We start from the raw sequence: 20,181 nt of genomic DNA on the forward strand, positions 1-20,181 counted from the left end.
GAACATTTGATTATTCCCTCTTGGTCTGCCAGCCGCATTCCAAAACGACCTCTTGGAAACCATTTCATTATGCAATTCAGATAAATCCTTGTTCCAATATGGTTTCAAATACTTCTTAAAAAAACATCTCTGAATTGACTTTTCTGATGCCTCAAGTAAACAACATTTAATTTTGTTGTAAAATATATCAATATCATTAGTATGTACATCATCTTCCGGAATTTCAACTTTGTTGAGGAGACTATTTAAATGATACCTATAAAGGTCGATAGACCCATTCTCTTCAGCTTTTCTCCAATTAAATCTGACAGATTCTGGACTAAAAACTTTGGAAAACTGTTTGGGAATATTCATCATACAAATTACAGGATAGTGTTCAGAAACATTTAACTCATGATCATCTAACACTTCACAATGTTCAACCAAGTCTAAACAACTTGAATTAATGATAATATGATCGATAGTCGAGAAATATCCAGTTGTTGGATAATACGTGTACATTGGACCTTTGCATTTTCCTATCACATTTACAGACACCATATTTGTATTATTCAAAAAAAGTTGGACACTTGAAGATCTGTCGTTACTAGCAAATCGACAGCGACTTCCATGGATTTGCACATTCATATCTCCGAGTATAACAACCTTACCCTTCTCGGAATATACAGAAACCATAGATTCTAAAATATCTATTTGATCTAACAAAACATCAATTGATCTGGAGGCAGCAGGCAAGTAAACCGAGAAAACATAAAGGTACTCACTATTTGGCATTTGAACTTCGAGACCCAAGATTCGTGGGCTATCGACAATAATTTCTTGTACTCTCAAATTATCTTTGAATAATATACAAACACCGCCTCTGATATTGCATCTATAGCGGAAAGGATCGATTTCATTGACAGGTTTGACAAAACAAGAATAGCCGGTGTTTTTAAAAGATTCAAAGAACGAAATATTACATTCCCTGATCCAATGCTCAGAGATACCACATACATCAATGTCATGTTTATGTAAACAGTTAAGAAGGTAGGGCATACCGGCCATAATACCCTCAATGTTCCAACACATGAAGTTAAAGTTAGTAGGTGTCTCCATGTTGATTCTGGAAGACAGTTCTTGGCATCCACTCTCGGACAGGGACACCTTTTGGCCAGAACATGGGATCTTCGATACGTTTTGTAATAGATTCATCGTCCACTACATTCAATTGCGCAGATGCAGTGTGTTTCCAAGACCGAGCGAAGTATCGTAAATAAGTGTATGTGATAGAGTTCTCATACAAGAAATCGCGCAAAGCATTTTCGGACGACACCTTTTTATCAATACCATGAATGTAATACCGTCAGCCTCTCCTTTTCTTTCTAGGAATGAAACCAACGAACAGTGAGCCAGAGGAAATCACTGGTGATGAGTTACGTTTCTCAGGTTTTTCCAAATTATTAGAAACACACACGGAAGAAGGAAAATGAACAGGAATCGCGGCTACGGGTTGCTTCAGATAACTTTTGTCTGAATCTTTTTCAATTTGCATGAAGTGGTCACAAGTAGGCGGGATGGAGGTTTCATCTTCCGTAACATCGCGTATAAGTTCTGGAGTTTTGCACTGTGTATCTTTGGATACGCTGGTAATTGGTTTTGTCGGCGAAGGACGTGATGGAGATGGTGGTGTAACAGTTTTAGAAGATCCACATTGTCTTTTCTTCACAGTAGTCGAGGGCCGCTCGGAGTGTTCTTCTTTTCCCTGCTTTACTTGTCGCTTGACATCATTCATTTGCTTTTTTATGTAGAGTATGACATTTTCTTCTTAGTCAGTTGAAAAGAAAGTATCATAACGATTGTTTATTAATAAATTTAAACTTCATTGGAATTAAAACCGAGCTCACTTATTACACACGAAATATTCTACGTACAATTTTTCTATAATATTCAATGTAAAATACTAAAGTATATTACCGGTTATTTTCGCGGTGAAGTAACGAGACACGCAACCCACTAGTATCCGTAATAAAATGATTTTATCGGATAGATAATGTGATTACCGGGCTCCGTCTAAAATGACCAGTTTTGAAGAATTTCTAAACAGCCACTGTTAAAACATCTATGTTGGAGCAAAAACAAACACGTGTTTGAAACGGAATCTAACTTTCTCATATCTCTTGAGAGCGAAAATTGTCATCGGCGTAAATTTATTTTCCTCGTTTTCAGTAAAGCTCCCAAAAACATACTCCCGCGAAAATAACCGGTTATATACGGCATGATGCATCTTTTTACGTATGTAATTTTAATTGAATAATACAGTTATTACTGTATATCTTAAGAAATCTCACTCAGTTTTGACAGTCCGTACACAAAGGGTAATCTTGTAAATGTAGGGCGATCTACTTCACATATGTCCAAAGGCTTGATGGGCCTGTATATATTGTCAATACACAGTGCACCATGGGCTGATACACGTATTTGAATTTGATTTCGCCGGTAGTATTCATAAAGGATTAAAATCTTCCTTGATTTGATTTGATTTGATATAAATATATTTATTGTCAAACTTACAACAAAGGATTAGGCACAAGTTATAACATTTACATATAGAAGACTAATGACAATGAAAACATGCATATTTCTACAATGATACAATATATATATGTTACATCAAAGTCTGTTGTTACATTTAATAAAACAATTGCACACATCCAAACAAAGAATTCACTCCACGGTAAGTTTACAATAAAAAAAGTGAATATTGCTGAAAATTCTGGAGAACCCACTTTGTTAAAAACAATTTATCTAAACTAATACTACAAAATAGATAATGTTCGACTCTTCCAAATGATTCGTCTCGTCTTTGAAACACACTCCACACACGCGCATGCGCACATCAGATCTAATACACAATATTTCCAAGATTTATTGTCTTGTTTGAAAAAAAGTTGTACTAATATATCACAGATATTTATTCACATTGTATATGGAATTATGTTCGACACATCCTTATTTGATCTATTGATCTTTGTATTTCAGCCATAACTGTCTTTTTCATCAGCAAGTCCTCATTTCCCTGGGACTGTAAATAAAGCAAACAACAAGCATTGGTAATACTTATTTTACTTATAAAACGGAATACATATAGACAATCCACTCACAGAAAAATGAAATGTTACAACAACCTTCACGAACACCTTTTTAAATGGTTAAACAACGCAAGATAATACAGTATGATATTTTGTGTTTTATTTAATTTGTAATTTTATGTATCCGCCCAAAAGCAATATGATCGTATGTTTTTCATTAGTAACGCTAAGGAATGTTATACTTTTTTATCAATTAGATAAAAGATGAGCTACACGTACACCTGTATACTTACGGTAAGAGGATGTGTCGATTTCATCAGGTAAAACAGGAACATTGACCTGGAATCGTTCCTGTACCTTATTCATTATTGTGGCCTCCATCTCGTTGGCGATGAAGGTGATGGCCATGCCCTTCGTGCCGAATCTCCCAGCTCTAGCAACCTGCAAAGGTTATGATATTTTGAATATTTGAAGAATTGTTTAAGAATAGATAAAAAAAACAGTAGCATTGACTTTGTATAAACCTCTGTTGTCTGTGGTCTATTACTCCGCACGTCCATTCAAATCTTTGAAAGGAACATCAGTCGCCAAAATTCATGTCTGCAACATTGCCTACATTTTAAGAGGGGCTAAAATGTATCATGAATATATACTTGTTCAGATCAGTGGTTTTTGTCTTGTAAATCTAATATAATGTAATAAATCATATATCACTTAAAAGCTAAACATAGACTCTGTGTGAGACTTCCTATCTACCAATAAGACAATTGCCTATACTAGTTTTAGTGTTTTCAAGTCATATAGTCTTATCAAATCACCACGCCTACCACAAAAACACAAAGAACCCAGGCTTTTCACAACCCGCATTTAGCAAGTTGTCGAGGTTCATATTCAGCTGGAGTCGTCTACTCGTGTGACAATCCATTTTTATAGAACTTTGTCCATGTCCAAGAGTTTTCCTTAGAAACTTTTTCCGACCTGCTTTCTGCCAGATCGTTATCTTTTCAGAGCATCAAAATATTGTCTTATGGAGAAATGTCCTTAAAGCTGTCTGCTCTAGTTACCGATGAATATGACGCAAATATTGTTAGTTGTGTCAGAGCCCCTACAGCAATCTGTCACAGAGTTATCGTTCCTTTCACTCACTAACATAATGTAGCAGAGCGCAAGGGACCCTGGGAGAGATTGCCCCTACAGTAATTAATCTTTCCGGAAACATGTCCACAAACATCACTAGTTGAGTGAGAGACCCCACAGTACTTACCCTATGGAGAAAGGTGTCCGAGTCCTCTGCCATGTCGTAGTTAAAGACAATGTTGACTCCGATAACATCCATCCCTCGGCCAAAAAGATTCGTGGACACCAAGAGGCGCTTCTCGAATTCCTTAAATTGCTTGTATCGAGATAGCCTGTAATACAACAAAAATATCCATTGTTTCTTCTGTTTAAGTAACAAACACGCGTGATGTCATGTCAATCATTAGTGAAATGAATGTCGAATGAGTGTCGTCGTCGTTGTCGTTGTCGTTGTCATACCCACCTTTCCTCTTGCTTCATGGCACTGTGGATGGTAATGGCTGGGAAGTTCTGGTCCAACAGCAACTTGGCTAGAGCCACACACCTCTGGACGGACTTCACAAATATGATCACCTGTAAACGATAACATAATGTTTTGTAATGTACACATGAATTCATTTAGGTAAAAATCAATCACTGAACTCATATTTTCTAATTTTCAATTAAAACAGTTTTCAACAATTTGGAAGTTCGGTCTTTTAGCTATACGACTGTATACGCGTAGGCCCATCTCTTGAAACAGGACTACATGTATAAAGGACATTATCGTGTACAAATCCCAAAAGGCGAATAACATACAATTTACATGTATCGAGAGATTTAAGATGAAATTATTGAATTCAAAGTTAATGAAAACTGAAGACGCATCACTGACATTGGTTTGTTTAGGTCGATGGAATAACCGAGGATACCATGACTTACCTGGTTGAATTCCAGGGCATCGAGAAGTGTCACGAGTTTTTTGTTCTTCTCCTTCTCTGTGACCTGGACATAAAACTGTCGAAGGCCATGCAGGGTCAACTTAGAGCAGTTATCAACAAAGACCTCCAATGGCTGAAACGGAAGAGGTTATGATAATTTGAATCTAGAATGGAAAAGGAATGTTTTGGGAGACGTTATATGTTTCTGTTCAGTTAAGCCGCATACAAAGTTTATAAGTTATTTATCATTAACAAATCATTAGAAGGTTAATATCGGCAACATCGAGCTCCAGATTACAGTAAATTTATATATATAAACAATATTGGTCAAAGAAGTAATATTAACAGTGACAATCCGGGTAGCACTGGATCCTTGCAAAGGTTTGTCTGCAGGATACAAATTACTTGAAATGTTAATATGGGGCAAAGAAGAAATTCTAACAGCCGAAGGGTTCATGGTTGTTATTTCAACTACTACCAAAAATACTAGTCTTACTGTAACTTATTGTATTTTCTAGTACTGTTTATATATCATATGATTGTGTTTGTATTCTCTGTGTCTTTATAAAGGAGCGGATTGCCTCGACAATGATATTTTTCATATTCACACTGTTAGAATTACTTCTTTGACCCACATATATATAAATAATAGATAGACCGCCCAGTGATTTAATGTTGAGACTAACGACGTGCTGAAGGACAGGTCTTCGGTCACATTTGAAAACGTCATGGTCAAAAGGCCTCAATTGGTTGCGAAGGAAAGCTTCAGAGTGTCAAACAGATTAATTTCCAATGTAGACATCTTTGTTTCATTATTATGTAGGCACAAATCTTTTACGAAACCAAGAATTCTACTCCATCGGTGTGCAATCCATTCGTGCAGTAGCAGAAAACTCCAAGAGAAAACACCTCATTCTGTCATACTACCGGTAGACAACTGTATAACCGATGAAACAGATTTGTAGTTTCGTCGCAACATTAAAAAAAACACACACACATGGACGGTCAGATATTTGTGTCGAAGAATAAATATCCATGGGTGCATTCATTTTGTTTCTCCCGGGAGATATCTCCATTGGCGAGAAGGCGTTTTGTGACCCGAAGAATGCTCCATGAATTGATAGAGCATTTGTGTCGTGTAGAAACCGTTTATGATTGAGACAATGAAGTCCCTATATTTTGCACTGTGCCGTTTTTGAAAGGTTATGATGAAATAACTGTCGGGTCAGACTTTAACCAGAATAATAACTTCCCCACATTTTCTCCGTAGTTTGTGTAACCATTATGCTTCTATCACAGATAATGGGGATATCACACAGAGAATGGGGCCGCGGTGGCCGAGTGGTTAAGGTGTCCCGACACTTTATCACTAGCCCTTCACCTCTGGGTTGCCAGTTCGAAACCTACGTGGGGCAGTTGCCAGGTACTGACCGTAAGCCGGTGGTTTTTCTCCGGGTACTCCGGCTTTCCTCCACCTCCAAAACCTGGCACGTTCTTAAATGACCCTGGCTGTTAATAGGACGTTAAGCAAAAACAAACAAACCAAACATCGATCACAGATTCTTAGAGAACGTCTCTTAGATATTCCATATATCGAATATCACGGTGCATTGTCTGTCCGTGTTTGTACCAACATATCGGCAATATCTTTTATGGAGTGTTTTGTTATAGGACAAAATCGATAAAACATATGAACGAAAGACAGGCTTTCAGGGAGCGATTTTGAAAAATAAAGGAACGAGATGACGTGCTACGGAAGAGACAAATGGCGTATCCTTCATCAATTACACCAGCCACTAGCCCGAGTTTCCTCTGGCCCTGACACCATGTCTGGTGTGAGTCAGGGCCAGAGGAAACTCGGGCTAACCAGCCACGTACGTTTATATACCCGAGTTAGATCCAGGTGGTGCCTCAGGCTCGTTCTCGAGATGACAACCGGGGTGGTGGTGATGACGGAACCATCAGGTACATCGACGAGCACCGAGCACGACATTCTTCATATCACACAGCAAAATAGAATATTTCTTGATTACTTCAACATGTCTCCATCGTGACACTTCCGTTATAGAGTCTGAACTACACGCCTTGCTATTCAATTCGTTATCAATTATTTTATATTTTATTAACACCAGATGACGCTTCTGCATATCCCGAAGCCGATATACTAGTGGAGTTATCGTCCGTTTGGGTCCGTTTTTTTACTGTTGAAATGAAACTAAAGCATTTTCTTGGGTCATAAAAACGGCGTTTCAAAGGTATTCCACTACCAGAACTGTCCCGAATTTATAAAAGGCACACATTCAACATTTACAAATAAATGTTTGTTTATCGCAACAATTCAATCTGGTTCCACGAGAAATCATTCAGCTGTGATTCGTTGTAGGTATTGTTACTATAGTCATTTCAATTCAAAATATGTTTACCAATTGATCAACAGACGAATGATCAGTATGGCACTGACACGGCGGCCTTATTCTTCTGTTTTGAAATCTGAATGTCCGAGTACAGGTGGCATATGTTGTTAATTCTCCGCGAGATATTTGCTTCCACAATGCCTTCCATGGCTCGCACATCTGACACTATGAAAACGAAAGCTATCAGTGGTCAATTTGTAGCTATGATCGAACCATTTCCTTGAAAATGACAAAGACTGGTGGAATTTTTGATAAAGATACAATGAGTCCAAGATGGAGTCTTCGGTAGATATCTTCATTTGATAACCGGCCGAAGTTGAAAATCAGACGAAACGGAAGATACCCAATGAGTAGGTTCCGAATGGCAGCTTTCGGTACAATGTCGAGGTATGGAATGATGAGTAGTATGGTCCGGGACGTTGAGAAGATGGCATATCAAAATTTGCATAATTACATCCTGCATAAACCTCCTGCAGACAAGACGAGATTCCTTCCCAAGGGTGGCGCTGAACATCATGACTTGTTTCTCGTGTGGCGTCATTCTGAATATATCTTGAACATCTTTCCTCATGTCTGCGAAAGTAGATAAAATATATTCTGAAATGTATTGTACTTTTACAAACATCAAACCTTCAGGGAATTATATTGAATTTTATGGAGTTGCTGTAGCTCCTTATCCAGTTTTTTTTTTTTTTTTTTTTTACATTTCTTCGGCCTATTTTGAAATTCCTCTGTTGCCTCCTTGGTACCAATACCTTAGACCCTCGGCATCACTGACCCACCTTAGGTTGTCTTGATAAGAGGCACAATATCATACCTTTGTGGAAATATGTTTTTTTAACATACATGTATACCAGCAAGCATTAAAATGGTCACATTGTGAGTAGTCGAATTTTTTTTCCCCCAATTGGAAATATAAATTTCCAGTGAAGGGTATCCCAGTTTTTAAAGTTTTAAATACAATGATTTACCCTTCATCTGAAAATTTGTACGACATAATTCTGATCAGACAGTAGATTCTATACAGGATAATTGCATACCTAGTATTTCAAGCATCTTGTCACACTCGTCCAGGATAAAATGGCGGATGTTTCCCAGTTTGAGTGTCCCTTTCCGAGCCAGTGCTAAGATGCGGCCGGGAGTTCCTATGACAATGTGGGGACAGTTTTTTGATAACGTCTCTTCGTCTTGTTTGATAGGGATTCCTCCGAAAAACACAGCGACCTTGACACTGTTCATATGACGAGATAGCTTCCGGTAGTCGTCTGCAATTTGGAAGGCAAGTTCCCGGGTGTGTGTCAAAACTATAACAGAAACCTGCAAAAATAAATGAAAAATAACATGAAATCTGTGTCTATTTGTCTGATTTTACTGGATTATATATAGGTTAAAGAATGGCAATACTTTTCCTGACCTTTTTTTTTATCAAGCATACGTTTTCCACGTGCTGTGCTCGTGTGTTCAATAAATTGCATAAAATTGTTAGATTCTACAATATTTTATAAATTCTAGACAGAATATAGAGATCATACTGCTGCACGTTTCAAGCAGTACTTTTAGATAGTACACCAGTATATAGAAGTGAAGACCGTTAACTATTACCCGTCGTCTTCCCGGGAAATTAAGGAGTAATTAAGACTGTGTTGTAACAAAAATTATCAACATAGGAAAGCTCACCTGTCCGTCCACAGGGTCCAACTGTTGAAGTGTGGCCAGAACAAACACAGCAGTCTTCCCCATACCAGACTTGGCTTGACACAACACGTCCATCGACAACACTGCTTGCGGGATGCACTCGTGTTGAACTGCATAACATATAATTTTCAGATGAAAAATCATGTACTTTTTAATCGTTGTTCATTTTGAGACTTGACCTTGACCCATATTTGACCTTAATTTGCATAACAAGAGTCTAACATGAAACAAAGACGCTTACTCTCCCGAAACACGTGGTCCAGTTCTTCTTTTACTTTTTTGCAATGTCACTTAAACGTATACCAGTTTTGTTTTCTTGTATCAGCATCACTAAACAAATGAGCAATTTACTCTATATTGTGTGTGGATTTTTACCTTGTGATGGATGTTCAAATCCACAGTCGGCGATGGACCGCAGAAGTTCCGGCTTGAGAAGGAAGTCCCTGAATCCCGAGCTATGTATAGAAACATATTCCCCTTTCATGTTGCCCCCGGAGACATGGCCAGCTTTCTTAGAGGGCGTGGTTTCATCCTCAGGCTCTTCAATATAATTAAGTTCTGTGTCGATATCATCCATGGGATCCATCGTCACAAAGATATTCAATGTTTGAAACTGCAACAGAAAATTTCCTGGTTTATCTACAGTTCTAGGTTAGTTATTTCAAATTAAATTATATCAATTTTAAAGAGATATTGTCGGGAAATATCTTTGAAGCGAAACTGACTTAATTACAACACTAATTGTTCTATTGGTACCTAAATTCGGGGATTTTTATAGTTATTAGCTGGCAATTCATAAATACTGTGTATAGCTTCACTCGGGCGGAGATAAAAAGTGGCAGTCCAGTGTTCTTTGATAAATGTACTCGTTGATTTCTAGAGACTTAAAAAGTTAGTTTATGGATAATAAACGTTATGAAGTGTAACGGTTCTCAGTAGGAATATCGAATGATTTACAGTTACATTTATGATTTATACTTACATTTAATGATACTTACATATAATGATTGATACTTACATATAATGATTTATACTTACATATAATGATTTATACTTACATATAATGATTTATACTTACTATAATGATTTATACTTACATATAATGATTTATACTTACATTTAATGTTTATACTTTCATATAATGATTTATACTTTCATACATGTATATATGATTTATACTTTCATTTGATGATTAGTTACATCTTATTATAAATGTAGTTACAATGTAAAAGTGAAATCGGAAATAAAACGGACGACTGCAGGTTTTTTTTTATTTCCGAAACAAAATCATTCCATTTACGATTTATAAAATATCTCAAATAGCAATCGGACAGTGACTTTTGGGAATATGATAATAAAATAAAATGTTATGTAAGTTACTGTTAGAACAAATAAATACCTGTACGTATATAGTTCTGTTTAAGACAGCGAGCAAAATCCGACTGGTGGTATTCCGTCAAAACGTGTGTATATGTGTTAGTTGGAAAACACATTGCACCACCGTTTGTAATATATTCTGGCATTTGTCCCATTTCTATATCGGGTATACGAGTCATCTCCCCTGAGAATACGGTTCTGTGTGCTGTGTTTACATTCTAATAAGTATTTCATGTACAGCACGAAATCTATTTAATTGCTACAGAATGACGTGTCGTGTTGAACATTGATTAGCAAATTGAGACGAGTAGATAATCATATAGGGAAATATGTGAATTACATACGTGTTTATATGTAACAGTTTAAATGGTGTACAAGGCCGGTCATATTGGCCAATTAAATAGTCGTGTTGGCTAAGTGGTACGTTACTGAAGTACGGTTGGCAGTGTTTTCCCATGATAAGATTTTTTTTTTTTTTTTTACATGTGACAGTGCATATTTTGTTTGTATGTTTTACATTTGATTTGTATTCAATTCTAAATTCAAATATCGTCATCCTTCCGGCAACTTGAACAACAAGATACCCCAACTACCGAGAACATTCGGTTTTACAAATTTTGAAAATTAAAATATATAAATACCTTTGATAAGCTTAACTTTCCTATGTCAGTTAATAAATACTAATCAGCGACCGCATAATCTGCCATTTGTATGTGTGTGTGTGTGTGTGTGTGTGTGTGTGTGTGTTTACCGGTCTACCTTACATGGGGAGGTACCAGTTTTGAGATCAACCTCACGAGGTCAACACTTTACCAAAGGCATTTTTACATGAAAATATCGTTTTTAACTACTGAGCAGGGTTACAATGTGGTAATTCGGTTTAAATATAGAATACACGTGATTTTGAAATTACAGTTTTTCACAAACATAAGGAGGTATGCCCATATATAGTATGACATTGTGAGGTAATATCCTTTTAAGGAATTAACAAACTATGTATGGTGAGACCATCATACAGAGGTAAACACTCTATGTATGGTGAGACCATCATACAGAGGTAAACACACACTATGTATGGTGACACCTTCATACAGAGGTATACACACACTATGTATGGTGACACCTTCATACAGAGGTATACACACTCTATGTATGGTGACACCTTCATACAGAGGTATACACACTCTATGTATGGTGACACCTTCATACAGAGGTATACACACTCTATGGTGACACCCTCATACAGAGGTATACACACAATGTATGGTGACACCTTCATACAGAGGTATACACACTCTATGGTGACACCCTCATACAGAGGTATACACACACTATGTATGGTGACACCTTCATACAGAGGTATACACACTCTATGTATGGTGACACCTTCATACAGAGGTATACACACTCTATGGTGACACCCTCATACAGAGGTATACACACAATGTATGGTGACACCTTCATACAGAGGTATGCACACTCTATGGTGACACCCTCATACAGAGGTATACACACACTATGTATGGTGACACCTTCATACAGAGGTATACACACACTATGTATGGTGACACCTTCATACAGAGGTATACACACACTATGTATGGTGACACCTTCATACAGAGGTATACACACTCTATGTATGGTGACACCTTCATACAGAGGTATACACACTCTATGGTGACACCCTCATACAGAGGTATACACACACTATGTATGGTGACACCTTCATACAGAGGTATACACACTCAAAGGTGACACCCTCATACAGAGGTATACACACACTATGTATGTTGACAACTTCATACAGGTGACAACTTCATACAGAGGTATACACACACTATGTATGGTGACACCTTCATACAGAGGTATACACACTCTATGTATGGTGACACCTTCATACAGAGGTATACACACTCTATGGTGACACCCTCATACAGAGGTATACACACACTATGTATGGTGACACCTTCATACAGAGGTATACACACTCAAAGGTGACACCCTCATACAGAGGTATACACACTCTATGTATGTTGACACACTCATACAGAGGTATACACACTCTATGGTGACACCCTCATACAGAGGTATACACACACTATGTATGGTGACACCTTCATACAGAGGTATACACACTCTAAGGTGACACCCTCATACAGAGGTATACACACACTATGTATTGTGACACCTTCATAGAGAGGTATACACACTCTATGGTTACACGTCACACAGAGGTATACACACGGTGTGCAATGATGCTCCGGCCCTTCTTTTATCCCCTTAAATGTTGATGATAGGAAAGAACCTTGGACTTCGGCAATGAAATCCCCATCGGGCCCTGCAAATATTCTGTACTTCTTAAGACTCCTGGAAGCTTTAAGTGGTATTTTAACGAAACAAAATGGTAACACTGACTGGAACCGCGCATCAATTAGCACATTTTGTTACAACACCTTTTCTTCTGATCCTTGTGCACGTTCCTGTTTATTTAAGACATGCCATTGAATAATGGTGTTACTGATGAATAACTACAAACTATACCAGTAAACCAATGTTTTGTCTATGTCCCTTGATGTTTCTTCTGTGTATAGCCAGATGAACATCCCCTTCAATGTTGGGCTGTTCTCAAACATCAGTTACTCCAGCAATAAAGGTATTTTCAGTACAGAAACAGATCAAGGAGATGTTGTAATTTTTTATAGTAGGCTTACACAAACAAATCAGTCTAAAAATAACCTGAATATGTTGACTGGAGGTTAAAATCACTGTGATCCTAGAAGCAAATAATGGAGACAAAGCTGCTTGTTAGTCTTTAAAAACAAAACCAAACAACAAAATGAGCCAAAACAGTTCCTGTATTCCACTTCATAGAACAATGATACACATATGTAGAAAATGATAGTAAACCATCACTTTATTTCCTGAAATAGTCACATTGTACCTAAACAAATTCACAATTAACCGCCAAGCAGTTAAGTTGTATTATCTTTCATTTATACAAAAATATTTGTAATCAAAACATGGTATGTGATAAAAGTGTTGTTTGTACATGCATTAAGACAAAAAGAAGCATTCGCCAATGACTTAATTAATAATTATAGCACTTAATTATCGTGACCTACTTTTCAACAATGTCATATTTTTCCGGTCATTTTTTTCTAATGAATGTTTTGAAATGGACCATTACGTCAAAATTAAGATGACAAAACCAAAAAATATATTTTAGTTTTTTAATTATGATTATGAATTTGACCCCCACTTCACCCCTCCATAACTACTGAATGACTTTGAACTGACCTTAATTTCATGTCATATCTTGACCGCCTAACTTCAAGAAATTAGTAAACAGAAAATAAAAAATATCAGTCATGGCCGCCAGAAGGCCCAAATTGGCACTCCTCCTTTGAGAAAGATCCATCGAGTACTTTTTCAGAAATAGTGGTAACAAGAATTGTTTACGGACGGACGGACCACGGACGCAGGGCGATTTGAATAGGGCGATCTGATGATGGTGGGCTAATAAATCTGTTGAACATTTAATGTAGACAAAAGAATCATCGATCCAGAAGCCTAAATTGATCCTGTCATAAATTAAAAAGACTTCCAAAGCATTTCTTTGAAACTTCTACTGCAAACCTAATAACCATTTCTTTTACTTAAAAGAATCAAACTAAATACCTTAAATGTACATACTTTTGCACAGTTTAACCTCAGTGCAAACTAATGAATTACAAACAAGAATGATTTAATCAGCAGTCAACATAGAACAAATTTATATGTGGGTATCATGAGTTTGACATGTCGTAAAACAGACTTATTGTCATGACATCAATTAGAACAAAGAATGATACAAAACTAGTAATGGTAACTCATCATAACCAGCTATATAGTCTGATTTATTAGCACGGTACACTGATCTGTTAATCAGCACTGTTGTTAAAGGTGCTAAAATAAATCCAAAATAAGTACACAGTATATAGATCAATCAACAATTTATTGTGTGGCTGCAAGACAGTAGAGCATTTTAAGGCCATACAAAGTTAATTGCTTATTTCTCAGGAAAATTCCCTGCATCACCAACTTTATTAATAAAAAAAAACACACAATGCATGAGAAAAAAAAATATTCCCATTTTCGGCCCACTTACAGTATTTTCTGTGTTCCAACACAGCTATGAAGATGAAACATAAAATGTCTGTCAAACAAATGAAAATGCAGCATATGTATCAGAGGAAAGTAAATCCAAAAACATATTAAGCATTCATTAAGTGTTTATGTTGATTTTCAGGAAAATAATTCTAATAAATTCATCCCTCATCAGACTTCAAACAGAAAAATAAAATAATTCCTCACTTCTCAATTTTAAAGGGTAAGATATTAAAAATAAAATACCACCCTCCCTCATTATCTTTTGTCCGAAGAACTTTGTATGGCCTAATGCAAAACAATGTTCCAAAGTAAACAATGAGTAAAAATTGGACGAAGAACTCCAGTTCAAAGACAAAAGCATCATTTAGCATCAGAATTCAAATATCAATATTAAAACAGGCAAATGTAGCTACATATTAAGGGTTCCATTAAACATGAGGTCTATCAACCTAAACCCCCTTATGCAAGTCATTTCAGATGTAGTTTAAGGTAGAGCGATTCTAGATCTGGTTTTAATCAGACTGACAATAAAACACATCAACCCAACTGCAAACCTCGTACATGATTATACACAATACCATTACCTAAAGCACAAAGAATGAAACATTTTTCAACAGCAGCTAACATTCTCAGTATGACTTGTACAAGTTACAATTTTTTTATATCTTATTCAACTACCAGTGCATCTAATTGAAATGTTTTTAGAAGAAATTACAATAAAACTAGTATGAGTCACTTCAAGTCAAAAATTCTATTCTGATTCTGATTAAATGGTTGTCTTCAAAAAGAAGTGAATAATATTATTATTCATCAAAGATGATAATTGATGGAATTTATTGTGGCAACTTTGAAAAATTCCTGTTCAGAGGTTGACCTACTGTGTTGTTAGCTGTAATTCACGCGTTATAGCAGTATTCAACTGAACCACAACACCATTATTATAGTACCTAAGTTACCAAACAATTGTAACTCATTCAAGTCAAACCACCTGTCTGACTGTAAACATAATGGTATATGATATCCTATGAGAATAGAACTGGTAGGCCTCCAAAGACCTTGCACAACAACTTTTTAAACTGAAGATCTTAAACCACAAAATAATGGCCTTAAATGCTCACCTTGTAAACTCAACCAAGTAAAATATACACCATTTCACAAGCTCATGTGATGTAGACAATTTCACCAATTGTATCGTTGCCTGATGCCTTAGGTTACTACGAACAACTTTCATAAATGTATGTCTACAAACTGAAAATTAGCATTTTGCTGTGGCAAGTTTAATGGTCTTTTTCTTTTCCAAGATTATCCAGCTATGGACCGTATTTTTAACTTTTTTCCAATCCAGTTCATTGAGGCACCGGTTTTTTTTTATTGCCTGAAGGCACTCATGTTTTTTCAAGTCTCGTCTGAATGCTACGTTGGTTTTGAAGAGTCTACGCAAGGTGTTTGTTTGTTCCTCTGTAAGATGGTGAATACTCCCTGTAAGCAAAACAGTATACTGGACATTAACTACAAAATACAAAAGTTCATATTTATCAGATTTTGCAGTAACATTAACTACAAAAGATACAAAGCGAATTAGGTTCACCTGTTTAAATAGAAAAGTGTGAAACAATGTTAATTTATACTTGTATGCAAATCAGTCCCAATGGTAACTCTTCCTGGTATTGTCTAAAGGAATCCATGGTGCTTATCCCTACCAAGATTAACCAATAGTTTGTATTAAATAGCAAATAACAAATTCAACCTTCAAAGTCTAAAATCCAAGATAGAATTTTCGTGATCATGTGCTGTACACTTTTCCTATGCCACATGTAGCAACTAACAAGCAATATAAATAGCAACTTACTCCTTTTTCCTTTCTGACCACTTGTCGAAGCTTGTGCAACAGCAACTGGAACTGTAGAAATAACATTTAACTTAAGTAAGAAGCAATATCTATGTTCTATTGTTTTATCCAGAAAGCACAACAAGAACTGCATTTTTGTCAATAAACACTTTTATAGCATAATGTATAGCATCTATAGTGTTGAAATCAAATTGTATTAATTTCACAAATTAAATGTATTGCTGTGTCTGCTTTGATCATCAATGTTGATCTGGTACTTATTTTTTAGATAAAGCACACATCAAAGAGCTGGTGTGCAGTATAGATATACTTGCAATGTCCAAACGATTGTCAAGTTCATATTCAGACTGATAAATCAAAGTCTGAACCCATTACATCTATGAATAAATTTTACCAATACAGGATATCAGAGAGTGGGAAGTTACTGTACTTGAATCTGCCAATTATTTAAGCCAGTTAGTTATACAGGTCTGCCAAGGTATATGGTCTCATGTCCTCTGTCAGAGCCTAATACAGTGGAACCTCTATAAACCGAACATGCATGGGACATGACTATTTGTTCGGTTTATAGAGGGTTCGGTTTGGAGAAGTTGATCGAAAAATGACCGGTCAAATTCCGGATATAATTGGTTGGACGATGTTTTATTAGAATGCACCCGATTACAAAACGGCACGTACATACTTAGACAATTTGGATTGTCTGAATAATATGCATATTGTGAAAGTTAATCAATGTATATATTGCAGAATATATAAGAAAGGCAAATGACTATAACAATAGTTTTAAACAGTATTTTCACATGTACAACTACACTTTACGATCAGCCTACATTTTGTTACATCCGGTGAATCGTCATGTGGATGGGGCCAATAGTCCGATACAGATTATTTTACACATCAAATAATATTAAAGGGTGTGAAGATGTTTTGTGTCAATATCAATTACAATTGATCAGATGATTCTGGCCGTATTTCCGACATCGCTTTGTCTAAAAAAAACATCACGGGCTTCTTTACGAAAACAACCCCTTTTGGGCCTCATTTACATTAAATGCGAAACTCAGGCTTCTAGCTCTACTTGCATTGAGAAGATAAACGAACCGACGCGCTTCATTGAAGTGTGGCATTGTTTCATAATTGTCGTGTTGATTATACACTAGGCCTTCCGTCATAATGCCCCCTTGGGGTATATATTGGATACCTGTACAAATCACCTACGTAGGTCCCGAGACAATAAGGCTTCACACAATACCCGTCACAGTTGTTGTTTCACGGTTGACTGGCCTGACCTCGTGTCATAATCGCCCAGGTAAGGCCGGTTTTCAGAAGTAATTTTTGGTATATTTTAACAGGAACCGGACACAAAATCAGTCCGGTGTTCGGAATTCAGAGGGATCGGTATTTGGAAGTATTTTAATACTATAATAAAGAAGGACCAATTCTGTACAATGACAATTCGTTCGGTATTCAGAGGTGTTCGGTTTTTAGAAGGTTCGGTTTTCGGAAGTTGCACTGTATACCTTGACCCAGAGCATTCTCCTATCAGCAGAGTTATCTCACTACATCCCTCTGTTCACTACCTCTGCTTGCAGCTGGCCGAAAACTGAGATCAGTGAATTTAGATTGACCAATCAGCGCTGTATGTTACCTGAAGTAATGTAAAGCGCTGATTGGTCAATCTTGATCACGCCTTTCACATTGACTTCAGTGGGCAGTGGTTCAGAGCTTTTCCGTTACCTTTATCCTCACTGGGCATGCACATCCGGTTTTTGCCCAGCTGCAAGCAGAGGTTGTGAACTGAGGGACAGAGTTTGATAACTCTTCTGATAGAAGAATGGACCCAGAGGTGAAAGGGTACATTTTGTTATAACTGCGAACATGAGGCAAAGACCTGTATAACGTCATACTGGAAAGCCCTTTCAAATAGACTACTCTCCAATGTCATAAAGTTATTGTTTTCAATATACCCCGACAGACAAATATACAGAGCCACACATATGACATCAAGTTAATCTATCGGAAAGCTTGTTAAATCCAAGCAATAATTTAAACTGTGACATACGTTGTCGTAGGTGACTGTTAAATACCACACTGAACTACCGCTCAACAAAATGAGATATCAAGACACAAAAGGTGGAGAATTGCTTCGGACATAATAAAGACAGAAATGGTTTCCTGATACTGAATAGTTTTAAACCTTAAGTCATAACGCAAATCTCAAACCAAAATATATTTGTAGTGCTTGGTTCCAGAGAAAGCAATTTTCACAATCACCATGAGTATTCTATACATTTAATATATTGGTTTGAAGATTCTTACCATTAACAGATTCTTCTGGTGCTACTTCATCCATATCTTCATCAGTGTCATCACATTCTTCATGTTGACTGGCAACCTCAAGATCTGTATCTAATTCAGGAAAAAAAACATATTATCAATATTATTTCACAAAAGATATGGCATAAATTTGATGCAAAATAGATACCCATTGTTTTGAGATATGTAAATCTCATTCTCAATTGTGTATCATCATCAACTTTACAAATTAGAACATTAAAAATATATTATGTTGCCTCATCACAGGCTTTTTCCCTCCAATGTAAGAGGTGGAATCATGCTAAGGACATGTTTTTTTTTATTTTCTTACCCTGGACAGGGATATCCACTCGTTTTACTGGTGTGAGATTTCCTTATCTCACCCTAGGGTGAGACAAGCTACATGCGATCTTTGCACATTCTAAACTGTGACTTCACTATCTTGACCCGAAGAAGAACTTTTACTGTTACTTTTTTTTTTTACAAATATTCTATTTCGCCCATTATGCCTAATATTCGTGTCAAACACGAGTTTGACAGCTTAATTATCCCCCTCCGGTTGAGATCCCCCTATCTCACCCCAAAGGGGGTAAAAGATTTTATTAATCTAGTGTAAGAAAGTTGTTTACTCTAGTTTGCCCTTTTAAACAACTCTTCTTTTGTTTCTCAACATTCAGTTATTTGAACAAATATATTTTACTTTCTGATCACTATAAAAACAGGGCATCCAGACATCAAGAAAAACCTGCATGTGAAATTTCATGAAGATCCTTTCAGTACTTTCTGGGAAATATGGATAACCCATGCAAGAAAAATGGTTACCTTGACAAATAGTCTGCTACAGATATTTCAATAAATTTGCCAAAAGTATATTTCTTTAACCTCTTAGTTGAAAATGAAAGCGTTATTAATATTATATACCTTCCACTGTAATATCTTCAAGTTTTTTCCCACTGTATTTTGCTATTGTCCCATTGTCAAACGCTTTAAGCAACTTTCCCATACGTGCTATCTGTATGGTTTCCTGAGGGAGTCTATAAAATGACCTATGCACATCTATGTCATGGCCCATGAAGGTTGCCATCACCTCCAAGTCGTTTTTTTCCAGATTTAAAATCTGTGACACGGTTGCAACATGTTTCCGCAGTTGAGTACTTGTAATATTTTCTGGGGAAGACAATTCCAATTCTGGTTCATGTGCAAATCGTCTCAGCACATCTGAACTCCTAATTGGTTGTAGAGAATCATAATTTGGTCTGGCAAACAGGTACGGGTTTTCATCAGGAATTTGGGCTTCTTTTCTCCATTTCAGA

At 36.6% G+C, this 20,181-nt stretch overlaps 2 protein-coding genes across 2 annotated transcripts; both read right to left on the bottom strand.

Moving 5' to 3' along the window:
• Positions 1–1,711: 1,711 nt before the first annotated feature.
• On the bottom strand, positions 1,712–10,671 carry LOC117320675 (spliceosome RNA helicase DDX39B-like). The gene is made up of 10 exons (XM_033875191.1): positions 10,577–10,671; positions 9,553–9,790; positions 9,160–9,287; positions 8,523–8,799; positions 7,937–8,055; positions 5,070–5,201; positions 4,612–4,721; positions 4,336–4,480; positions 3,365–3,512; positions 1,712–3,064 (listed from the first exon to the last, which is right to left on the bottom strand). Exons 2-10 carry the CDS (start codon positions 9,761–9,763, stop codon positions 3,051–3,053), a joined length of 1,284 nt encoding a protein of 427 aa, XP_033731082.1. The 5' UTR covers positions 9,764–9,790; positions 10,577–10,671; the 3' UTR covers positions 1,712–3,050.
• A 2,720-nt stretch (positions 10,672–13,391) lies between these two features.
• Positions 13,392–20,174, bottom strand: LOC117320674. The gene is made up of 4 exons (XM_033875190.1): positions 19,790–20,174; positions 18,872–18,961; positions 16,553–16,603; positions 13,392–16,182 (listed from the first exon to the last, which is right to left on the bottom strand). The coding sequence occupies exons 1-4, from the start codon at positions 19,950–19,952 to the stop codon at positions 15,959–15,961; spliced, it is 528 nt and encodes a 175-aa protein (XP_033731081.1). The 5' UTR covers positions 19,953–20,174; the 3' UTR covers positions 13,392–15,958.
• Positions 20,175–20,181: the final 7 nt, after the last annotated feature.

This window comes from Pecten maximus, unplaced genomic scaffold (genome assembly GCF_902652985.1).
Source record: "Pecten maximus unplaced genomic scaffold, xPecMax1.1, whole genome shotgun sequence".
Classification (NCBI taxonomy): domain Eukaryota; kingdom Metazoa; phylum Mollusca; class Bivalvia; order Pectinida; family Pectinidae; genus Pecten; species Pecten maximus.